This window comes from Apteryx mantelli, chromosome 17, assembly GCF_036417845.1.
Source record: "Apteryx mantelli isolate bAptMan1 chromosome 17, bAptMan1.hap1, whole genome shotgun sequence".
NCBI lineage: Eukaryota > Metazoa > Chordata > Aves > Apterygiformes > Apterygidae > Apteryx > Apteryx mantelli.
The window spans coordinates 6,580,860-6,595,322 of record NC_089994.1 but is presented as its reverse complement, the minus strand read 5'-3'; the positions used below and the strand labels follow the sequence as shown (position 1 = coordinate 6,595,322).

The following is a 14,463-nucleotide window of genomic DNA, read 5'->3' as shown; positions in this document are numbered from 1 at the left end:
TAGATAACCAATATTATGAAACCATGGTGCAATCTATTACCATATTGCAACAGAAGGGTAAAGACAAGCACATTTTTGCAGATGCTTTTAGTTTTCCCTTTGATTTTCATATGTGGGGCATGCATTGCAGATATAGCTTGACAAGAAAAACTTGGACATAACTTAGTGTTACTCATCTTGGTTCTCAGATAATTCTTCATCTGAAATGATGAAAGGCCATTCAAAGGCCAAACAAAACAAATCAGGATCACGGAGGAAGCTCAAAGTCTGAGCCTCATTGCTACAAGCTGTCTTCTGTATCCTCCCTTCTCTTTGTTCATTCCCTTGGTTCTATCTGAAACAGTAGCCCATATGAACACTGTAATTCCTGAACTGACAGACTTCTTACCATGATGTGGTGCAGCTGAAAAAGTACAAGTGGAAGGAATGAGTGGAAAGAACTTATTAAGTCAAATATGAATTAATCCTTGCAGACAAAACACGACTCTCAAAGTTTTCACTTTCATGCTGCAGATATAGGTTTTTCTAATTGTTAAGGGGATGCTAAAATATTTACCAACAAAAGACTCTGAGACCATCTCTAACAAGTAGTTGCAAGATGTTGAAGGGGCCTAATTTTGCCAGCCAATAATCTACTTAAATACCCTGAGGGGTATTTGAATCTGAGTAACTCTATCAATGATTTGCCACTCATGAGTAACGGGGTTCCTACCGCCATCCCAGCAATAAATCACCATATATTCTACCTTGTATAGCTAATACAGAAAAAAATACTCTAGAAAGTATTGTTGTTGGTATTTCATAGCTTTTCATCTCAAAGCCAGTTGAGTTGTTAATAGAAATAAACATTGTGTTATACTCTTTCTCATCATCTGTTTGTTGAAATTTCATGTTGCCTAAATAGGAAGTTTCAAGGTATTTCTCAAGCATCTTCTAATACATCATAAGGAAGTTTTGTTTGTTTGTTTGTTTAAGACCAAGGCATACTATTTCTTAGATGCAGGTGTGAGACCTGGCTTGATCAAATGACCATTGGTCCATACTGATTTATCAAATCATATTGGTTTATCAATTCAGAAAGCATTAGAAATGTCCCCACATCAGTGCAGTCTTGCCTGACCAGTTTGCCCATTTTGGAGGTACTAGTAAGACTACAGCCACTAATGTTTTCCTGGTCTTCCCAGGGTGACAGAGAATTATGACTGACCTTTGCAACAGCAAGCTGGCAGGAAAAAGGTTCTTTGCATTGTAAGTTCTGCCTGGCATAGAATAGTTTGCAATATGTGCTTTAGTCTTTTGGAAAGCACTGTTTTATATTGGAAACCTAACAGATCTTTAACTGCAGCAATACAAATAATGTCAATGTAATTTCTCTTGAAAGAAATCACTCTGTTTTCTTCTCCAGTTTTCAGTGAAAACCTTTCATTGCTATGCTGCTGTCAATCTTATGTAGTGACCTATTTACCTAAAGCACAGAATTACAGAACAGAATCTTATCACAAGTACAGAGCCGGTTTTGACACTAATGATACTGAAGATTTTATGGACTTGGATTCTTCACTCCTTGGTCAGAAAGGCTACCTTTCTTTCATGTAGAAAGTCAACAAGCCACCCCAGAGGTTTTGCAAATGAATTTGTCATAGCAATTAAGGGAAAGAAGCTATATGAACATGATAAAAGGTGACTAATATCACCATGCACTGCTACATTAAGGAATCAGAAAAAGACCTTTAACACATTGCTCTGAACACTTAGGAAATCAAAAATACTGTCTGGAAAGCGACATTCTTTGACTTTCAATGAATCAGTGCCGTCTGCAATGTGCATCCGACCTTTGAGAGGGAAAAAAACCTCAAACCAAACCAAGTAACTTACAATTATTTGTAATGGAAGCTCAAAGGGCTCAGTCATGCAATATGGGTACATTCTCATACTAACATAGTGCAGAACCCGTCAGCCCCACAGGGAATCCTCCTCACCCCCAACAAATTTTAATAAGGCAAGAATCTGAAATCAGTAGGGAAGCTGCTTGGTCTAGCTGCTCTGGTTAAGATGAATGACCCACTCAATTTCTCAGAATATTTCTAGAAAAGATTGCAGCAGGGAGCAGATGGCATTTGTAGAAAGCCACCACATACAAAACACATCTGAAAATGCTAAGATGCTAGTGGGGATAAAAGTGGAGATAACTGGCCAACCTAAAAACCATGGGGGTCACAACATCCACATCACTGTGAAAGTGGGCCACCCAGTTATGCTTGGATAATACTTTACAGGATGGGAAAAAGAAATCTCATCTGGTCTTTTAAACCCCAATATTATACCTACTGAGCTTCATCCCTCAGTGTCTGGGAGTGTTTACAGTTTTCAAGGGGTTTATTTTGTTCCAGCTGGTTGCAGTGGAATGGAATTCTTTCCCTGGATCAACCCTGGCTTTACTTAATGTTTTTGTTATAAGATAGATACCACATTCACTGTATAACCATAAAACAGCAGACTTTTCCTCTGCAACAGTTAGAATATTTGAATACAAATTGTAAGTTTCCAGCGTTAACAAATTTACTTATTAAAGACACAAAAATGCATCAATGAACACAAAGCATTTCTGAACATACTTGTTGTCATCAAGCATTTAAATAGTATCCTAAATGTACAGTTACTACACATAATATCCTATGCCCATATCATTTTGTGTAACCCTCCCGGCATACTTACTCAAATATTTTTAGCTCTTTTAAGATCTTATTTTTTGATAATATCCATTTAGAAAGTAGCATTTGCCAGCAGATATTAGGATGCATGAGAACATCTACTCCAGTCCTGTTGAATTCACAGTGGTTTTTATCATCTTCTTGCTGTTTAGAGATTTTACTGTCAGTGTTCACCACTGTTAATCATCAGCCGCGCTTGTGGCTGAAGAAAAAGCTAACTTAGAAGGCAGAGATGACAGCAAATGCATTAATCAAACAGATCACCCTTCTGACTACCAGAATGTTACCCCCTCATACACCCCTAGTTAGATGTATCCAGTATCTACAATCTTCTCAATTATTCAGAATAGTATGGAGTCTGTCAGGTGTGGGGGTGGCTGGGAATGGGGGTAATAGCTCATAAAAAGCAAAAACACAGGTAATACAAAGTATTTTTTAAATTAGGCTATAGGAATATACTTTTGTTCTAGTATCTCTGAAAAATGCTTAAGTAGATTTCTGCAGAGCACATGGGCTTTATGTAGTGAGGCTTGGTGTGCGAGCAGCAGGCATTCCTGGGCCTTCCAACAGCATCTGGGCAGGCTGGGGGAAGCAGAGGACTGGTCAGAATCATTACCAGAATAATTTTTTAGTTTTCCAAGGCAGTAACCACTATCTTTCAGGGGAGGGGGGGAAAAAAACAAACACACACCCACAGGTCATAATATAGTTAGTCTGAGATTTTCAAGGTGATCTAGTGCTTTTAGCTATGCACTCCACAAAAAGGAATGGCACGTATGACTACATCCCCACTGACAGTTCCAGGCATCTAAAGCATAAGTCACAATCACATATTTAATGACCTACATTTAGTTTATATTCTGTAGAAAGGATATACTTTTAACTTGCTAACTTGTTTGACATCTCAAGTACTAGAGTTCAAACTGGGCTTCAGAGCATCCTTAAGGATCAAATCCTGACACCATTTTTAAATGGAAAAAAAAAAAAAGCCCAACATTTTCAGGATTATCAGAATTTCAGAGAGTCAATCTGCAGCTGAAAGATTTGAAAGCAACTTAGAAGATTCAGAAGGAAAGGAATGTTAGAAGTTAAGGGTCAAGGCAAAAAAACTCGCAACACTTGCTGGATGTTGACAAATTCATAGAAACAAACATCTGAATGAAGACAGGAAAATGATGCTTTTGGTATTCCGCAAAATAAAATGAATGTAACCCATTGTCTACTCAGAACTTTAAATACTTACATCCAAAACTTTAAACTCTGAATGCAACACACAATCAGAGCAGAAAATTAAGTAGTGGGTGGACAGAATCTTTTCTGTCTACCCTGAATAATAACCACAACTGCTTCTACTTCTGCGGCAGCTGTCAGAGACTATCCCTTGGGCACCCCATTAGAAAGCACATAGCAAACTATGGGCTCAAAATCGCAAAGATTTATGTTAGTGATTGCACATTGAAGAGTCAGAGGAGACTTCATTCTGTGTGAATACAGACCACAAGGAAAATTGCTTTCTACACAGACCAGCACAAAACAACTTGGGGAGCTTCAGATCTCCTTGCATGAGCCAATGGGAAAACAAAACAAATGGCAAAGCACTGCAATCTAATCTCAAGCATCGGTGACCAGATTTTTGTTCTTATGGTTTAATGATTCCAGTTTGACGTAAAAGCAACTTGAGACAGAGCAAGACATACAAAGTTAGTGGGTATGCAGCACTAGGGAGACCAGGAGGTAATAACACTAACAGTCAAACTAACACAAACATAGCTAATCTCCTCAGACGTTCTTGAAACTCAAATACAGATGCAGAGTGAAACGTAAAATATTTAATCCGCTACCTCCAAGGCACCCCCACCTATGTTTTTCTCTCTTCTCACAAAGACTTTATTTTTGTAGCATTCTTATGTTCAACTTTGAGCTTTTTACCATCTCTCAAATGCCACCATTTTCTCATTCCTGTTGTTTAACCCTTCCTTCATGTCTTCAGTATGACTCCTTTCCTTGAACTTTCAAGACTTACTTTGTTGCCTTTCCCCAATTATTTTCCATTAAGTACATTCTCATCACCCCATGTTTTCCCTTTTTATTCATTAGTCTTCTATTGTCTCTGCTACATTCTAACTGCTCTCATTAAAAGCTTTAAAGACCAGTTATAAAAGCCAGTTCTCAAATACTAAAATAAAAATGTCAAAGCAATCGCACCTTATTTACAAACATTCTGTACCATCATCAAATGGTTATTTGCAGGAAGGCAAAGAAAATTGTTTCAAACCTTTCTGTACTTTAAACAGAAAGTGATTATTCTTCTCCCTGGAAATGTGGGCTTGCAGTTTACTTAGAATTTACTTTTCTATTTAAAACAGAAACATTGGTCCTACCTGCACGAGTTGTCCCAAAGAGTGGAGGGTGAGTTTCTTTGGGTCTGTGTAGAGAATCTCTCGAGCTCCTGATAAGGTTTCCCGCTGGTGGTAAAGTGTCCCTGAGTGAGTTGTTTTTGCCTCCTATGGTAGTTTTCCCAGAACGCCTGTTCTCTTGAAGGTTCACTGCTTTTATAAATTGTTTGGGTTCTAGCTAAAACCTTCCCTTCTTTCTGATCGAGAACGGGCAAAGCCTGGAGGCGCACAAAATCTCGAGGGTTCAGCGCTTTGGTGGCTGTGGGCACCTTGACTCTGCTGGTCTTAGGCGCCTCTGGCATTGCTCTTAAATGGCAGCCTCCGTGTTTTCGCTCCTTGTGTTATTAAAAGCGCCAGTCTCCCAGGCCTAAAAACAGATTGCTGCTGCCCAAACCCTGAAGCAAGTCTTCCTTTTAACGTCCTAAAGGGTAACCCAGTACAAGTATCATTACCTTCAGTCTCATTCCCCTCGACGGCCACTCAAACAGCAAAAAGAAACCTTAGGGGAACGGAAATTTCCTAAAAACCTAACCAGACCCCTGGGGAGCGCCCAGCACAGGGAGCTGAACCCCCCCCCCCCCCCATTTAAAACACACTTTCTTCATACTTATTTCCAACTCCAGCACAAGGCGCAGCACTCTGCCGACGCAGAGGGCTCCCGCCGCCCCCACCCCCCCCCCGGTGACCGGCCTAGTGCCCCACTCCTCCCCCGAGGAGGCCGCGGCGGTGCGGGCCGGCGGTGGCCCCGTCCCCCTCCGCGGGGCCTCGAAGGCGGGAACGAGGCGAGGCGACCCCGCTCCCCTCCCCCACCGCCCGCCGCGGCCGTTAGCGCCCAACGGCCCGCGTCCCTCCGTTGCCGGGCAACGCCGCGCACGCGCGCAACGGGCCGCGCCGCCACCCCGAGCGAGCCGGGACGCGGCGGGGGGGAGGTGGAGAGAGAAATAAAATATGTGGCCTGCAGGCAAACCAAACCGTGTCACTTCGCAAAACTGCTAGCAGGCCCAGTGGTTAAAGCCCTGGGAAGCAAGAGACCTGAGTGTCATGATAACAGTAGAAGCTAATATTTATCAATATTTCGGTATTTCCATAGTCCTCGGCCTGTGCCGGGGCGGCGTGAGGCGCCTGCAGCTCCGCCACCGCCGCCTGGCGCTGCTGGCGCTTGAGGAGGCGCCTCAGGTCGCCCTCCTGCTAGGAGCCCTTTCACTAAAAGCCCTTCCAACTTCGCTCGGATTCTGTCAAACAAGCAGTAACCGGTGGCGAATGAGAATTCGAGATGAATTTAATACTGTATCTTTTCTGGCCTAAAATACATGTACTATCAGCAACAATAGCATGCTGTTTGAGGTGTATGATTTCTAGCAGATTGGGTTTTTTTTTTTAATCTTGTCAAAATCACTCCAAAGCATGCGAATTCTGTAAGCTCTCATAAGGGGTGATTTACCTGTATATCGCTTGTCTGTCATCCTTTCCCTCCTCCCTCGCTGCTTTCCTCCCAACCCTGCAAAAATACCCCCCGAAAGGCACGATAGTCAGCTTCCATCTGTTGTCTTCACGTAGACGGCATACTTAAATTAAATTAAAAGCGGTGTGCTGGCTGTGGGGCGGCTTCACTGCAGCCCCCAACGTGATCTCTGCCCCAAACCCGCTCTGCGGCAGCAGGGCCCAGAGCCCCCTTTGCTTTCAACCCCCCCCCCCGACCACATCCAGCTCTTCCTGCTTCTTTTCCTTCGACATTTACAGGATAGTGGCAACCTGAGCTTTTCTAATCGACCCCAGAGGTCCCCCCCGACCCCATCGCTTGGCGCCACGCCACCAGGATTCGGGGATGTGACGAGAGGCCCCCGCGCCAGGCGGGCAGCCCCTCTCCCGGGCTGTTGCAGGCGCTGGCACATGCGTTTCTTTGCCGTGTTTGATTTGTTTTAGATGACTTGGGTTTTAATATGTCCAGCACTCACTTGCTCTTATGTCTTTATAGCGATGCAAATATAGATTAACAGAGGCTGCCGGGGGCTGGCTGGGACTGCGCGGCAGAGCTTGGGCTGAGCGGCGCTGCGGAGTGGCGCTGCGACTCTGCACGCCCCTGGCGATACAGGGGTGCTCTGCTCGCACCCGTGAGGGGTTTGCACCCAGACACGTTCCCCCCACCTTGCTTCCTTCCCTTGGTTTTTGTTTGCTAAAGACAGGCTGATTTGTTCCTAAAACCTTGTGTCTTGTGCTGCTTTGTTTGCCAGGAAAAAAATCTCACCCGCTTGCCGGTACAGACTGTGAGGTATTCGCAAATGATCTACTCTGTGCAAATTGTGGAGCTGGAAATGCAATTTCTTCTACTTTTCTCATCGACTAGAGCTTAAACTTAGATGTTTCCAGCTGAAAGGAAATATTCCCACACCCAGCATAAGAGACAGCGATGAGAAACATCACCATTTGGTGATGATAACACTCTGAATACTTGCTTTTATTGTACCTGTAGGTTTTCTGCTAAAACATTCAAAAGACTGGAATTTTTGTTCTGGGGATTTAATAGGATTATCTGATAGACAATCACCTGGTGAAAAGTCTAAAGTGGAATTCTGAAGCTGCCTTAATGCCTAAAATGTGGTTCTGCATCAATACGATGGTCTTTTTGCGACAGAAAGCCGAGCTTGATTAGTCTTTCTGATTTGTTTGCACTTGAACAAACCTCGGTTCATAAACCGTCAGATGCAGCAGAGGTGCGCTCCAGAGCTCGTCTCCTCTCTGACACAGGCTCCACTTATTTTTTTCTAGCATTCAAGGACCAGATAGTATGCATCTGCATGTGTTTTGAATTGGTGGTGAATTTTACAAATCTGTGTTTTCTTGTTATTTTAATAACCTCGTTAACACTCTTTTTGCATTCATGACCATTGTAGTGTTTATTTTATTGCAACTGCAATGCTCTGAGCTCGTATATGCTGTAGGCCAGCATATAAGCTGTAGTATTTAAATTGTGAATTCCTCCTTTTCCTTGACTACCTGCCAAGATGACGCCTAAATACTTTATTCTGGTCACTCCTTCCAGGAGGTCAAATGTCCAGATGGCTTTCGAGGCACATTGCAAGAGCTGACAGGGTTGAGACCTGCTAGGTAAGAGAGGCCTCAAAAGTTCAAGAGCTGGAAGACCCCAGCTGAGACAGTTCACCACCAGTGCCCTTTACTTATTTAACTTGACTCCATTTAGATGCTTCAGCTGATCTCCACTGCTGAAGATCAGAGCCGGCAAGCAACAGCCTTACAGGCACCCATATGTTGTAAACTTTTATGCTATAAATGCTTTTGAGTTGTGCCTAAAACATACCCTACTCTCAGGTGCTTCCCTGTGAGTTGCTGACCATGTTCCCCATCCGATAAAGCCTCTGAAGGGCTCATAGTAACTCAAGCCTTCATTAGCCTTTGTAACAACATTACGACGCCTTGGTGCCCCATGTACGTAGCTGAAGAGGCTCCCAGCTTTGCCCAGGGACCAGGAGGGCACCAGCATCCTGCTGACCGGCCCCTGGGTTTGAACATGCCTCAAGCAGGCTGGGTGAATAGTGCTGCCGTATCGGTTCAACTGCCCGTGTTCCTCTAAGTGCTGCTTGGAGATAATGACGGGCACATGCTATGCGCTGTAAAATCAAATGGCAAATGCATAAATTACTGAGCACCAGCCGTTCCCCCAGGCCTGTGCAAACACACTGAGCAAGTGAGAAATTAGCAACCTCCTTCGCAGATGAGAGCAACGGTGTTCCAGCACTGCAGGCCCGGGCGGATGGGGGCACACTAGTTAGGGAGCAATCCATAAGGGTCGGTGTGAAAAGAGTGCTAAGGCCATTAATGGAATAATGTGACAGAGAGCAAGATAATAAGAAGGGAAGAGGACTCAGAAAGGTAACGCAAGCAGAAATAAGCTCAGAGGAAGATGAGGCCAGGAAGGGCAAGGAGAAGATGTGCTCAGGGTGATGGCCCTGCTGTTGCTGGGGCACTTGCAGAGTTGTTTTTACCCAAGAAGGTTTCAGCAAGGACGTTCTCGCCGTGGCTCCAAGGACAGGGTAACGAACCGCAGCCCAGGGCGGTGGAAGGGGGCCTTCACCATCAAGCTTTGCAATGGGAACCTGCATGCAGCCCATCACACCCTGAGATGACACCAATGAGAGCTGGTGTGGGCATCTGCCGGTGAGCACAGCACCTGGCACTGCTCCTGCCGCGGTCTTTGCCCGCCCCTTCCTCCGGTTTAAACACCGTTTGCCTTGGCTAATCCTCCTGCTGCTCTCGCTCACCTCTCTTATCACTTACACACATTACAAGCTGAGCCAGGACGGAGGGAAATCCTGCAGCCAACCCTTGCTGTCTTCCACATCAGCCTGGTCTGTTCCTGGCCTTTGCAAAAGGCGCCTTTCACGGGGAGCAACCCTTGCATTCAAAGGGGTGAGAGAAGCAGGTCTCTGCTTCCAGCTCCTCTTTCTCTAGGCTGTTTGCAATTCATTTCCCCTGAAGTCTGTCACTCGGTAGTCTATCCAGCTAACTTTTTTAGTGGCAAGAAGTTCTCTCTGGAGCTGGCACTGAATAATAAGCCAACCAACTCAAAGACGTGCAAGCTGCTAGCCCGGCATCGTTCCTGGCTCAGGTTAGTAGCATTTCCATATAAATAGGCTCCCTCAAAGACAGGGGAGAATATATTATTCTGAAACAAGCCAAAAGATGGATACATGGTTTTACATTTTTGGAGATAGCACACAAAAACATTTTCGTTCGGCAGCCCACGAAGGATCCTGGGTAAAGCTTTTTGACTTGATCAGCTCTTGTTATCCAGACGTCAGATTTTTTCACCACTTTTGTTTTGACTCTTGCAGATACATTTCTCTTCCACTCTGTTCATTGTCTAGTCACATTTTCAAGAAATATCCCAAGAAAGACAGGTATGAATTTATTTCTTTTCTCCCTACATGTAATTTCTCCATCCAGCTTACAATTTTTGGTGGCAATTTAACAGCTTTTACAAATTACATTCCTATCTTTTTCTCGGTTATTGTTACAGAAGAGAAAGTCACATTTTTTCACTGCAATTTTCAGAATTCTACTGTCACTGTGTTTAAGACTTTTTTTTTGTCCTTAGCTTTTGTTTTCTTATCCCTCAAGGGCAGCCTTGGAAATTCAAAGCTGTTTTCTGACTATCAGATGATCTGGTATTCTCTTTTGGCAGTTTTGCAGAAACTGTCTCTCTCTTCCTTCAATCCTTCCACCTAAATGACACCCTTTTCTCAATAAATTACCCTTTGTCTTTCAAAGTAATATCTCCACTTGTGACATTTTGAACGTATAATAGTTGCATTCCAATGTATACCTTTATGAACATCAACCAACAGGCCAATACAAACTCACTGGTGCAGAAAATCAAAAGATTTGCATATTTGGGCTTTACTCCCCCCCACACAATTGTGCTGCACTCTGAGTTTTCAAAGTTATAGTTTCAAAGCACGGTTTCTTGGAGGGGGCTCCTGTCATCAAAAAACTCATCTCCTAAAGCACTGCAGTTATGGAACCGAGCTGACTTTCCTGAGCTGGCAGAAGGACAGGATCCTCTGCAAAGGTCCCCTTTCTTTGACCTACGTTACTTGGAGTCACTGGAGGAGCCATGGCCATGCCGACCCAGCCTTTTCCCAGATGTAGGGTTTTGGGCTTCTGGCGTGCTAACCCACAGTGCTGAAAACAGAAATAAAAAATTGAAAGAAATACACGCCTAATTTAACAACCCTTAGTTTTGCTTCCCATCCGGATGAGAACGGAAATCCTGCCTCCGTGCCCGCCGGGAGCAGCGCTCCCCTGGCTGCCCCTGGGCCGTGGGCTAACATAAGTGCCCGTCTCCCGGGGAGTCCCACGCGTGCCCCGACCACGTGCGAGAGCCCTGCAAATGTTCACTAGCCCCGCAGCAAAGCTGTTCCCAGCACAGTACTACACACCTCTGCGACGCTAGCAGACAGCACAGGCCGAAGCACTGCATGAACCAGTGCTTCCTGGCTTGCTTCAGGAGTTTGCGGGGGGAAAAAAAGGCTAGACCACCCGAAATAAGGAAGGCTGTTGCATCAGGAACCTACTTTGCAGTTATCCAGTGTTTTCTGTCCTTTACAGAAGAAATGTACCTGAAAAATATCGTAACAACAGAAGCCCTGATGATTCAGGCTACAGAGGAAACATCGATTTCGCAAACATTACCTAGCAATAATGACAGGGATCAATCATCACGGATGATGCCCGTGACCTCATTAACAGCGTGTGAATGCTGGGCTGAACGGTGTTGCACGCTGGGGGAGAAACCCGACTCTGGGAAGTCCTGTTTCACGGGAGAGGAGAGGAGGAACAGGAGATGAGGCAGAGGTCTGAACTGCACCGTGACCCAGGGTGATGTTCACTGCCTCCAGCTGCAGTCTCCGGGAGGGCACTGAGGACCAGGAGGTGGTCACAGCTCCAGTGCACTGTAGACACCATGTTACCGATGGTCACTGCTGGATTTGGACTGATGCCAGGGAGAGGCAATGAGGCATTTGTACAATAGAAGGTTGTACCAACAGAAGGTTGTAGATAAAAAACAAAAAAAAAACCCTGATTCTTCTTTACAAGTTGGCAGCCCTCTAGGAAAAGGACTGGCTGCTCTTTGGTTTGCCCTTGTGTGCTGCTATGGTAATGCTTAGACCCAAGTGTGACAGCACCTTCTTGTTTAGTGGCTGGATCAGAGGAAATCACAGCTCAGGTTAAAATGGAGCAAAAAAACAGTAATAAAATGCTTCTAGGCTGCAAGGAGTGAACATACCACCCCCAGGACCATATCTGGAGAAGCCCTGCATGATGCTTGCTGCTGGAGCATGGACCAGAGCAGCTGGAGCAGGCGGACTTGGTGGCTCTGCGAAAACAGCAGCTTCTGACCTGTTTGGGACCTCCCTGGGACCAGCACACCGGGGGTTTCTGAGGAGCCCTGTCTGCCAGAGGGAGCCTCCGGAGACACGCGCAGACCAAGAGCTGCGGGAGGAGGCGATGCCTTCAAGGGCATCCCTGGACGACGGAACGGACAAAGCGGGAGAAAAACTGAGGCAAATAAAAAGCAAATGCCAGCTCTTCTCACCTGCTCATCCACCAAGCCATGCTTAACTGGAACTTTCTTGCAGGCCCCAAAGTAACTGCAGATGCAGATGTGTCCTCCGCTCCCTTGGATGTGTGTGGGTGCACCCCGGGGGAAGAGGGTGGCGATGGCTGAGCACAGGATGGGCGACAAGGGTGGCCCCCCCACCCCTGCGGGCCGCGTGAAACAAGCAGATTGGAAATCTTTGTAGACGTTGTCGGGATTCGGTCCTTGGCTGCTGCCGCCGGGGACTTTCCTCTTGCAATTGTTCACCTTCTGTCTTCCTTCCAAACGCCAGACAAGCCCAACATTATTTCACAAACCTGGCATCTGGCGCGCGGCTCGCAGCGAGCCTCTAAGCCTGTCACTGGCGAGATAAACGAGCACGTTTCAGTGGCCGACTTCATAAAAGTATATGAAAAGTAGTTAACAAAAGGGTATTTCACAAAGCCGGCAATGTAAATGCAACCTCCAAGATAACTAATTAACTGAAGCAGCTATAAAAAGGGGAAGCGGCTTCCCATCTGTGGAAATAGATGTTATTTTATAGAGGCTCTAATTAGCTATGCCCGGTCCTGCAGTCTTATTTCATTTCATCAGGCAAACGATTGCACACTAGATGCTACCAACTTCACAAACAGCAATTCTTCGGAGGCAAAGAGGGAGGGAGGATGAAGCCGGGGGGGGAGAGTCCAGTTGCAAGAGTCTCATACGAGGCCCAAGACTATTGCAGGAAGCAATAGTCTCACAGTTGCTCGCTTTCATCTGCGCCAAGAGGACTGTGTTTTCAGCCGGTACCCAAGCAGCACGTCTTTGCAGAACCGCAGTCGTGCAGAGCCGTCCGGCAGAGAGCAGCAGCGAGACTCGGCTGGGCGCGCAAGCCAAGGTCAAAGCGAGCAGGACGCTGCTCAGGGCAGGCCCGTCCTGCCGCTGCGGGTTATTCGCACTTACCCAGCTTGGCCCCGGTTTCGTTGGCCCAGATCTGCGGGGAAGGTTTCCTGTGCCGCGGCTTGGCCGCAGGGCTCGGGCTCGGGCTCGGGCTCGGGCTCTCGCTCTCCCGCTCCCCTGGGAGGTCTCTGCTTGCCCGGCCGGGGGTCGCCGCTAGCTCGGGCCCCCGCAGCCTGGCAAGGGGTGCGAGCGCCCTTGCTGCTCGCTTGTGGGCGCCGATCTGTTTCTAAGTCCTCCCGTGGCACTCGCTGCCGCAGCCGCGATTGCTCTGCATGCTTTTAATATACAGAATTCACAGTGCTCCTGGGAGGTGTTGTTACACAGAGACATTTTTCAGCAAAACCCTGCCTGGCAGAGCTCTGGGTTTTACCACTTTTTTTTTTTCCTTTTACGGAAGCCAACGTGTTTACAGATATAGATGTACAGCTCAGCACGACCGAGCTCTCCGAGCCATGTTGTCCTTCCTCTACAGGGAACGGCCAGGACGGGTCAGAAGACCCCCCTGCCTGCTCCTCCACGCGCAGGGGGCTCCCCCCGCCCCCTCAAACCCAGAGGCCTCCCGGGAGCTTTTGGCCACGAGTTTCAGGTTTTCACACGTGCCACATGGGGCCCGTCTCCTGCTTTGGACTGGTGCCCGAAACAGGAGTTCACGCTGCAAAACTCCTTCGGCTCAAAGTACGTTTGCAAACCGCCTCCATCAGAGTCACTTCAGCCCGTCCTGCCCTGCCGCTTATTTAACGAGCACTGCCCCTAAACGGAGGGGACCCCGGGACCCCAAAGGAGCGTGTTAGACCTGGTCTGGGTTTCCCACGTGAGTCATGGGTGGGAAAACGCCTTATGGCACCTGCCGGTTCCCCGGCTGCTGGTAGCACCCATGAGCGCAGCCCACACTCGCGCTGCCCGCGATACGCTCCCTGCCAGCCCGCAGGGCTGCGGCTTCTGCGCACGCAGCAGGGACGGCGGGGGACAGGCTGCGCTGTGCCGGGAAGGGCTCCGGCAGCGCCGCTGGCTTCTTTCTGTGCAGTTCTTGGGGAACAGTTTAGAAGTGTTTAGTCTTTTCTTTGCTCCTCTGCCTGCCATGACGCTTACAAGCCCCCACCAACACCCAGTGAGCTCACCAGGGTTAGCGCTAGAACAGCACGTGCCCAAGGAATTAATCACCAGTGGGACTTTAGTCAAGGATATTATTTAATACCCTTTTCCAAAGACATTTGTACTTGAAAAAAAACAAGAATTACGAGCTCTCTGCTAACAGCGTGACTCAGAGGAGCTGGGGCACACCATTTAAGTCAGAAGT

The 14,463-nt window shown here is 46.8% G+C and overlaps 1 protein-coding gene across 1 annotated transcript in view; it reads right to left on the bottom strand.

Annotated features, from left to right (window-relative positions):
* CCDC60 (coiled-coil domain containing 60) overlaps positions 1–5,409 on the bottom strand; it is a 66,164-nt gene extending 60,755 nt beyond the window's left edge. Inside the window, 2 exon segments of the mRNA XM_013944820.2 lie at positions 5,093–5,154; positions 5,157–5,409. Coding sequence (XP_013800274.2) covers positions 5,093–5,154; positions 5,157–5,409 — 315 coding nt within the window.
* Between the last annotated feature and the right edge of the window lie 9,054 nt (positions 5,410–14,463).